The sequence below is a fragment of the Argiope bruennichi genome, chromosome 11 (genome assembly GCF_947563725.1).
Source record: "Argiope bruennichi chromosome 11, qqArgBrue1.1, whole genome shotgun sequence".
Taxonomy (NCBI): Eukaryota; Metazoa; Arthropoda; class Arachnida; order Araneae; family Araneidae; genus Argiope; species Argiope bruennichi.
The window spans coordinates 64506869-64517875 of record NC_079161.1 but is presented as its reverse complement, the minus strand read 5'-3'; the positions used below and the strand labels follow the sequence as shown (position 1 = coordinate 64517875).

General features: G+C 30.2%; 1 protein-coding gene across 4 annotated transcripts; it reads right to left on the bottom strand.

Moving 5' to 3' along the window:
• Positions 1–602: 602 nt before the first annotated feature.
• LOC129956863 (uncharacterized) lies at positions 603–10752 on the bottom strand. 4 transcript variants are annotated; one of them, XM_056068820.1, is made up of 2 exons: positions 10650–10752; positions 603–2987 (listed from the first exon to the last, which is right to left on the bottom strand). In XM_056068820.1, exon 2 carries the CDS (start codon positions 2860–2862, stop codon positions 1312–1314), a length of 1551 nt encoding a protein of 516 aa, XP_055924795.1. In that variant the 5' UTR covers positions 2863–2987; positions 10650–10752; the 3' UTR covers positions 603–1311. The 4 variants fall into 4 exon arrangements, with proteins under 4 accessions (XP_055924795.1, XP_055924794.1, XP_055924792.1 ...); XM_056068819.1 differs by lacking the exon at positions 10650–10752 and adding an exon at positions 10533–10634; XM_056068817.1 differs by lacking the exon at positions 10650–10752 and adding an exon at positions 9404–9910.
• Positions 10753–11007: the final 255 nt, after the last annotated feature.

The window sequence follows — 11007 nt, the reverse complement described above, 5'->3', positions numbered from 1 at the left end:
GATGTTTTGATAATTTTCGGGTATTTCTAGAAAAATAAATATAGAAATTTTTTAAAGCGTCAGATAGTCAATGCCACATTTATCTTTGTTGTCATCGACGAATAAAACATCAATTAAAAATGAAATATTTTAAAATTTTCAGTTTTTTTTAAAAATAAAAGTATTTGACAAACTGACTTCTATTTAAATCAATTCAATAAACAATTCGTAAAAGAGTCGTTAATTATTTAAATATTACTGAATACCAGAAAAAAAAATTACTGATATTCTTTAAATATTTCGTTTAATTTCTCCTTTAAATGGTGAAATTTCTAAAGAAATTTGAATTGCACAATTTAAATAATTTTCACTCTTGAATTTATTTTCAAGATGTAAATAAATGACGTCCAGAAAAATGCTTGATATCAATAGGAACTAAGTTAATTCAAGTGTTTAAATTCGAATGTTTCTTAAAGCCCTTGAATTCCATGTAAATATAATGTATATTTAAAATATCATCCATGATTCCAATTTATATTAGTTAATTCAATGTTAAAATAAATAAAAAAAAACTGCAAAAAAATTATTCAAATTTCTGACATGAAACAAATAAAAGTCCATAATTCAATCAAAAATTTTATTGGTGTACAATGTTTTCAATAAGAACAACTACAAAAAATAAAAGTTTACAATTTTATATTGTAAAAAATCTTTGAATTTGTTAGATACGAAGTGCACTATTCAAGTTTCACTGTATCATTATTTCATTCAAAACGTTTTATGTAGCGGCATTATTAAAATTACTTATTATTCATTGAACTTATATTTTCAAAATATTTTTACATTTTCTGTACTTATAATTATTACTACTTTTGTCAATGAAATGACTTCCTGTTTATTTAATAATTAAGCATTTAAAACTATTAATCAAAATGAGTTCCAATATTAAATTTGCTTATTATTCACTGAACTTAATTTGTCAGAACTTAACGCCAACCTACAAAGTTTTAGTAAAAAATTGGCGAATTTGGCGGGAAGCATACTTTTCATGAACCTTAGAAAGGGTTAATTATTCCTTATAATTGTTATAATAATTTAAAAATTATAGGTAGTAAAAATAAACCTTTAGATTCAAATATGTTGTTTCCTTACGCCATACCAGTTTTTAGACCCAGGCTTGTTTTTCAATTCCAAAATAATGGATCAATTAAATCATCATTGTAATTCCATCAGCTTCATATTAGGAAAGATTCACTGTAAAATAAACAACAAAAATTCAAATGAATGCATTTTTTTTTTTTTTTTCGCTTGACGTAAGAAATAAAGCACAGTTCACTTTTCAGTATCATTCTTTTCTTCTTCAGTGCAGAGTTTTTTAACTTCGGCCGACGTTTCATCTTCCGAAATCCTCTTGTTACATGAAGCCACATTGTCCAGGAAAGTAAAGACGGTTTTCCATTTTTCTTTTAACACCAACGCACACCGAGAGTCACCGCGTGAGTCGAGGAACCCCACATAAACAGCTCTCAGTGTTTTCCTGTCCGTTTCTGAAAGTGAGGCCACCTGAAAGCACAGTTCAATCATATCCAGCGAATCTTTCATCACCCATTCATCGAAAAGCTGCACTACAAATTTGGAAGAGAGAAGTGAAATCACGTCTCCATGATTTATATTTTCAAAAATCACTCTGACAGTCTCGATATCATGGTCATCGAAAAAATCAGGAAATATGTGGCCACGGATAGAATGCCGACTTTCGCTATCCACAAAATAATTTCTGAAAAGAACAGGGCTACCGATAAAAACTTTTTGAAACAAATTCGGGAAATAGTGATCTGCATGCATGAGGGCATCCATCAGAGTGCCGTACTGGTCCTGAGGCAGGAAGGTCCAGACCACATCCATGATCTCCAGGAACACTTCGTGCCATGGCCAGTCGTAAAGGAGATTCAGAATGGCGCAAGGGTTCTCCCTTAAAAGTCGCATTTGTTGTTCGGGACTCAGCAAAGAGAGAAAATAACATGCAACGTCGCCAAGTCTCACTTGCACGTGAGCTTCAGGCCAGTTCACCATCTCCCTCCCATCTCTATACATGGCAGCATCGAGTGCACTAAGCAAAGCAGAATCTCGTTCTTCGGCGGTCAGTTTACGAAAAAAATATTCGCTCACCGTTTTATTGCCATTTCTTCCAGAACATACCAAAGCATGTTTATTGAAGGAGGAATTCTCAGCTGGTAATTGAGATTCTTCCCCCAACAGAACGTAAGGCCAGTAGAACTCCAATTGCAACTCTCTGACTCGTAAGGTATCGTGGCCGCCGTGATAATACCACTTCCTCTTTTCGGGCAGCTGTTCCCACAGAAGTTTGATGTCCTCTTCTAAACAATATAAGCACGCCAGCCTGTATCGTTTCTCGAGATCAAACACATCAAGACGCAAGAGCGCTTGCGCCGTCCTGCGATGATCGATCGCACCCTCGCATGTCCATTTCAGTTGTTTTAATATGATTTTATTAAAATATTTTTCATCTTCATGTATGAATGATTCGTGGAATAGCTTCCACCTTAAGATTTCATAACTAACAGGTTTAACAATGGGCATCATTTCCTTTTTAAGTGCTTCCGGCAGCGGTAGTTTGGAAATATTATTTTTTACCTCCATTTCTACACTATTTCGCCAAGGCGATCTGTAATCACATAATGCGCGATAGATCGTGACTTTATAATTTTCGATTTTCGATAGCATTTCATTTGAATTCAATAAATAAACAATTACTTTTCTAAGACACTTATCTGTAAGTGTCAACTTCAGATTAGGATTCAGTTGCATCTTCATTATAATAGTTTGTAGGCTATGTTCATTTAATGCTTGTTGCTCTGCCATTTTACTAAAAGCGTGATAAAATAACTTCTCAATAAAAGAATATTTCCTTTTCTTTATTCCTTGCTTTCATCTCAATGCATTACAGCAGAATTGTTCAAGATTATTCGCTCAAACTGTAACTTCACCTATAAAGAAAGGAGAGAAAAAATGTTATTACCGATCTCATTTTTTTAATGAAACATCACATTAACAAGCAAATACACTAGCAAGCCGAACAATTCACGAAATACTTGCATGTTGTTTGAATTTAATTATATTAACGTCCCTTTTTAACAACATTAGGTCTGTTTTGGGACGGCATTCGCAATTTTGAAACGAGGTTCGATGACAAGTACGATACCAGAGCTGGCACCACCTCTCCAAACTTCCACACTACACCAACGGCAGGACGTTTGTTCCGAGTCGTTCGAAGAATTTCATTCCGCAAATAACAAAGGACGGATCTCGGGAATACGTGTTTTTGCTTATAGTTTATTAAAATAAAATAAGCCCGAAGAATAATATTCATTGTTCACATTACTTTGAAACGGATTAACAAATGACAGATTATAGAATTCCATAGGTCTGAACTGAATAAGACAGTATTTTTACATTCAATTTCATCACTACATCACACTGTAATCACCACCACCACCAACAACAACGACAACAAAAAGAAATCTACGATCTCAGATTTCAAGTTATCATGTGAGAACATTATTATTTTTAAGTCATTATTTGTCTTAATTAATTTAAGTCACTAACCAGTTTAACTTCTCTATCGTTCGATATCTCTCTCTCTCTATATATATATAATGATAATTTTTTTAAACTTTCATTTTCAATTTTTCTAGGTGGCAAACAAAGTTTTGGAGCTCGACCGATTTTGAGATGACAAAAACCCATCGTTTTTCTAAATATCGACGCATGCGTAATCTGAAAGTCTCGTGATTGTTTCAAACCGGTTTAAACTGGTTAATGACTTAAATTAATTAAGACAATCCGTAAGACTTCAGAGAATGAATAATTTGGAAATCAAGTTAAAAATTTAGTTGCCGATAAATCGCCAAATATGACAACCTTCTGCATTATTTTCTAATTATCCTAAAATTGAAAAACTCATGCCTCAAAAGCGTAAAATCGCCAATATGTTGTCTACGCATTTTGAAAAAACAACATTCACGTGATAAAAATCTAATAACAAAATAATAACCAAAGCTATAAAAACTCTGTAAAGTTAAATAAGTAATATAAAATGAAGGAAAAAAAAAAGATTAGATAAGAATTATAAATTCGAGAAAACTGCAGATTATTCCTATGGATGCTAGTGCGGCAGACATTCATTTAATAAAGAATCCCCCCCCCCCTCTTTTTTTAATTAACCAGAGAATAATAATACAAACGAAAAATTAATTCTGCGGCAGAAAATATCGACAAACCAATGGGAGTGGTCACTCCGAAACGCTCTCGCACATTCTCATGCCACAGAAAATCTCAATCACTGGCGTAAAACAGTTACAAAGTACTAACTTTTGGCATGAATTTAGTATTTTTTACGGAATCTGTAGTGTGATAATTAGAAAAGTTTTTCAGCGATTGCACTATGTATTCATACTCTATATCAGTGTTTCCCAAAATGTGGTACGCGTACCCCCAGGAGTACAATAAGAGTTTGATAGGGGCACAACTGAGGCGAAAGTCAACTCTCCGGAAAATCACGTGACTCGGTCCAAAATGAAAGAAGGCTCAATCATCTGTGGCCCACTGACCCTGTTTGAACTTAGGCATGAACTTCAATGTTTTCTTAATGATAGATTTGAGTTGCGAAATTGTTTACATGACTGGAAATGGCTTTGTAAACTAGCATATTTAGCAGATATATTCTCTGTTTCAAATTGCCTCAACTTATCGTTACAAGGCAAAGAAACTTCATTGTTTCACGTTCAAGATAAAGTAAACACTGCCATCGCGAAACTAAATTCATGGCAAGACTCGTTTCCCTCTCTTCATGCGTTTGTAACAAATTCGACTACTAAAATATGGATGCTGATACTCGGAAATGCATAACACAGCATTTGGAGAGTTTGCAAGGGGACTTGAAAAACTATTTCCCTGATTTAAACAATAATATTAAATGGATAAGAGATCCGTTAAACATTGACACAACATCCATGGCAGAAGATTTGACGCATGCAGAAGAAGAGCAATGGTTGGAATTGGCTTCAGACCGATTTTTGAAAATTAAACATGGGGAGAGTACCTTAACATCATTCTGGTTACAAATGTAACATGTGTATCCGGTCTTAACAGAAAAAGTTCTGAAATTCATCTTGCCTTTTCCAACTTCATATTTATGTGGAGTTGCTTTTTCAGCATTTGTAGAGATTAAGTCGAAAAAAGGAATAGACTGTTGGACGTGGAACCGAGATTAAAATTAACAAACAGGGAACCAAATGATGACGACCGGTCATCTCGGCACAAACTATTTCATTCTTCTCATTGATCCAAATAAATATTACTTACAATATAACTTTTATTTATATTTTATTACGAATAATTTTATTTCTCTTTTCTTATTATTTTATGTATGCCACGAAAAAAAATTTTTTTGATTGTTATTAAAATAGATTCATTTTTTTTTTTTTTTTTTACGAGGAGTATTCAGCATTACGAAAATTATTGAAGGGGTACACATATGTCAAAAGTTTGGAAAACACTGCTGTATATGATACAATTATTAACAAAAATAAAGAATAACAAAACATATTTAGATATACTGGTGCCCTTATGTAAATTTTTGAAAAAGAATGGAATTTTTAATTTGTACTTTTTGGTTTGGTTAAGGAAAGTTCGGATTGTATTATTGTTGTACATTATCGCTTTATATTATGTAATATATAGAGAAATATATATATATATATATATATATAGAATAATATAAACTCACATATTTTAATAAATTTAAAATCATTTACTATTGCACTGTAACACCCCACAACTAATTTTGTTTAACAACGTTAAGAAAAATTAGAAACTTTAATCATTAGCATATTTAGCTATTTATAAAATGTAATTGGCCTAGTTGGTATTGTCTCATTCCTCTCTTTGCAGAATTTCCTTTAAAAGGCATATCTTTTAAAGTATGCTGCATTTAAGCTTCATTTGACTGTTAGTTCGTAATCACTAGATCTTTGAGTTTATCATACATTAAAAATATTTTTATTTTACAAATAATAAGACAGAAAAATATCACTGAAAAATGATAATATATATTTACTTCTGAAGATTAAAAATCAGGTTTTCTGCTTTAAAAACAAATAATATTATAGACGGTGTAACAATTATGATCAAGTAAGGGGTTATAGTTGCTCTATCTAATGCAGAAATAAGAAATAGATTCTAATCTTTTTTTAGACATAAATGCAGCTCTCATTTCTCTCAATACTTCCCTATAATAGCTGACAATACAAAATATGTCCATATTTACTAATATAAACATTTCTTAAAAAATTTTTTAGTCTTGTTTTCAATAAAAAGAAAAGAGATTCAGATGAGATATAATATTTTAACATTGTGTTAATTTGTAAGACCACCGAAAAATACAAATTACTGATGAATTAAAAATGCTTCAATTAACTACGCTCCATAGGAATATTTACTTGAACAAAACAAATAGTGATAGAGAGATTTGTTACAAATCAATTTAAGTACAAAAGTTGCACTTTGAAGGATTTCACTGTTGTTAATTACGAATAACAAACAATGCATTCCAAGAAAAATGGAACAGAAGAATTTAAAAAGTATTCAAAATTATGCAAGAATCAGAAATAGAATAAAATAATCATTAAATATATATAATAAAGCTAATGAAAAGATTCTTCCATGAAAATAAAATGAACAAAATTGAAGAATTATCAAAAATGAATTAATATTGATAAATTATATAAAAGGAAAATTATATATATATATATATATATATATATATATTTGTAACAATGATAACATACAGCATATGAATGCCATTAATATTTTTATTATGTAATTTGAATTTAGCCATTGAGCATCATTATGTAAAATCATTTTAATGAGTCATGTAAACAAATATTTTCTAGTTCAATAACACTAAGTTGATACTTTAACAGAAAATAATAAAACTATAAAATAACTAACATAGAGAAAGAAGATTCTATCCATACTTATGCTGACTTCATTTATTTCAGCTGGCAATTCTTTGTAAATTATTATTTCAAATACAATGTTAAAATTTAGAAAGAACCAAAAAACAATGTTTCATCAGTTATAAAGATATGCAAGATACCTTAACAGGCAGCAATATTATTACTCCAGACACAAAGGCAAGATGTTGTCGAGTGAAATGCGTGATCATATTATTATAAGTTCAAACCAGTTATGTTATTCCTTTATAATCATGACGTAAAAATATATAAAAATGTTAAATCCAATACAACAAAAAATTGAATCTCTATTAGGTTTCTTATACATTAGATTAAAAATTTAGCCTTATTTGACGTAAAGTTATAAAATTAAATTTTATTTAAAAAGTAATGGTTTATAAGAAAATAAAATATTTATCTGTCAATAGGAAATATTTCATTTTGCAGTGCTTCAAAAACTGATTTGACAATATTTTCTCTTACATAAAAAAAAGAAAAGCATTTTGCAATTACTTTAAGTTTGGTTTTCATTAAGCAAGAAGGAGATATTTTTATCAATATATTTTAACTTAAATCAAATTCTTCCACTCATTTTTTATGTTATTTTTTTTTTTTAAATTATTTATCCATCATTGCTAGTTTAAAGATGTCTAAAGTTTGAACAAAAGTAAAAAATAAATAACATTTTAAGTTTCTTAATGTGACATATGGTATAAGAAAGATACAATGAACATACCAGCAAAATGTTATAGTAATTCCTCAGAAATAAACAATATTGAATGAATGCCCTTATTAGGTTTTCAATGATATTTGATATGCAACATATTTCCCTAGTAGTGTAGTATATTTTTGTCATTTTCATGCAGATTTTTCAGTTTAAAAATTTATGCCCAAATATTCAAATTACAACATGTTCAATTAAATTAATAATTGACATTTCTTTGTCACAATTTTAAATTACATTCCAGAGAGAAAAAAAAAAAAAAAGCATTTTTTAGCAAGATTAGTGTGACACCTATTATGGGCAGATAAAAAAAATTCTCTAGATACATGTACCGTTAAAATACAACTCCTATTGCACTTTTTGGAAAAATACATTAATAATCACTATGGAAGATTCATCCAATGTTTAATTTGCCTGTTATTTATGCAAAATTTTATATTTTCATTAAGTCTTTTTTAACGAATATTTGAATTTTTTTGTAAAGTTACTTAAACGAGAGTGTTGAAAAATGACCTAATTATTAACTAACCCTTTAGTACACACACCCAATTTTTGAGCATTAGCATATGCATGTAGTCGTTTTGATCAAAAATTGCCAGGTGCTTACTCATTATCTTTTTAGCTAATTGTATAGAAATAAATAAAATATATAAATATTTTTCCATGGAAATATGTTTTTATTTAAGATACAAATGCAATTTTTAATAAGAAAAACTAAAATTGAATTTAGTCCCATTTTTCCATACCTCTTCTATATTAATTTACATTTTCCCCCATTGCATTCATATAAGTGGGTTTTTTTCTGTATAAGAATGTTGGAAAAAGAGAATCTACATTTTACATATAATTTACATTTGAAATTTTTTAGAAAAAGAAGCTTAATCATACCACTATGAAAATTTATATATTTTGCCTTTCATTTTTATAAACATACTCACAAATTACTTTTACTATTTCTCATTCAGAATGAAATGAATTGTTAACATGAATTTCAAGATAATTTACTCATATTATAAAAGAATGCATTTTATATAAGGATTTGTTACAGATTTTACAAGCAGGAAAGAATTCAATCAGATTTCCTGGTAGTATTCAGAATATGCATTTGTTTCAGTTCTCTGTCATGATCACTTTACAAAATTTCATGAATGTATTACGGATCTGAGTTATCATCATTCTGTCTAAAAGTAGAAAGACTTGCAAAAAAATCTCAGAATTTGAAACGCTAGCCCACACAGGGGTCAATTTGACCCCAATCTTGTGGTAAAAAAAATGAGATATATTGTTTCATTGTTCCAATCTTTTTTTTTCTATCACCCTAATGAATGCATAGGAAGTAACAAGTATCAACTTTTATATAAAAATTCTAGGAATTTATAAAAGATGAAGGATGGCATCAAAAAGATCCCATGCTTTTGCTGACAGGCTAAGCTCCCACTAAATGAAAAAATAAATAAATAAATATTGTCTTTACAAAGAATAAGTATAATATTAATAACAAAAATATTGCTAAGAATGGATTTCAGCAAATACACTTCTTTTATCATTCTAATATTTCAATTTAGTAATTAATGAAATGCTTTTTCAAATATATGAACAAAAGGATCCCATTAAAAAAATAAAAAACGAAAACTAACTAATCAAACAGGTTGATTTGCCTTACCAACATACAATGTCAATTTTTCTTCCTCGTTGATATTTATACGAGCAATTATTCTGCATTAACGATTCTAAACAAACGATAAGAAAAATCGGTTGAAGTTAAGATTTGTGTACCACACGAGTTTGCGGCCAATATGGAACCCAATGGAACGCACAAGGGTCTGTACACAACCTTCGTAATACAAGGCCTCACAACTCCCAACGATTTCAGCCCGTGACGTCATGAGGTTGGATGAATTCTGTAGAAAATTCTGAAGGCAAGCGGTGTAAAAGGGTGCGGTTAGTCACGATAGTCGTTATCGTAACGGGAAATGTGTTATTCGCTTTGTTTGAAGCTTTCTGATCTTTTTGCATATTAATTTTAATTTATCATAATGAAGATGCCTAGTGTGTGCTGTGTTCCCAATTGTAAAAGTAATTACACAAAAAATAGCTGCAGTGTTTCTGCACTTTCGTTTCCAAGCGATGAAAACACTAGAAGAGCATGGATCTCTGCAATAAAGCGGGACAATTTCGTACCAACTAAATATAGTAAAGTAAGTTTGATTTTTTTTGCACAATTTTTAGTTAATTCTTTTGAAATGCGAAGCATTTAAAATTATGTATAACTTTCATTTATCTTCTGTCATTTCTGTTTGCTGTACATTTAGTTGCTTATGCTTCCAATTACTTTGTTAGGTAAAAGTGAATTTTAGTGTGCATCAAGCTGCGCCAACAATGCCAAGTCGCCGATAAAGGTGTCGGACAAAATAAACAAATACTTCCGCGGAACAGTTACGGTTACCATTCCCCACCATTTAATTAGGACTTTTCACTGATAAGTATTGTTTTTTAAAAAATTTTTTTTTCCCATACTGCCCGGTGCCTTCGGCATCTGTAGAAGGCACCGGGCAGATTTTTTTTAACTTAAAAAAACAACATCCTACGGCTTTGCTAGCAGCGGTAGCGGGAACCTAGTAGCTTCGCTAGCACATTGAACATAAAGACTGTGTGGATAACAGAAACAGTACATAACAAAAAGAAAAGAAAGAACGGAGAAAGAAGCAATCGGAACATTCTCCATACAAAATTTCAAACAAACATCCTTTTCCCAACTTCATCAACTCGTAAAAAAAATATATTCCACTCACCGCAAAATATATTCCGCCGGTTCGATATCAAACCATTCTCGATACAAAATTTCAAACAAGCATCCTTTCCTAACTTTATCAACTCGTAAAAAATATATATATGCATATTTAACTCACCCTTCATCCATTCTACAGGTTCGAAATACTCCCGACATAACAAATTATGAAGGGAACCAACCGTTAGAACACCAAAAGAATTACGAGAACTGCGAAGTATTCCATTGCAGCTGTCTTTTAAAGTGAAAATGCAGACGATTTTTTTTAAAGCGCATACTGGCAATTAAAAATTTCAAAAGAATAAATATTTTCTGTTCGTATTCACATTAAAAAAAAGAAAGAAGAAAATAACTTTTAATTATAAGCTTAACTTTCTTTATTTAATAAATTTTAATTATAATAAAGAACAAAATTAAAATCTTTAATCGATATTTTTTTTAATTTAACATTTTTCATAATATAGTTGTAGTTTATGTAC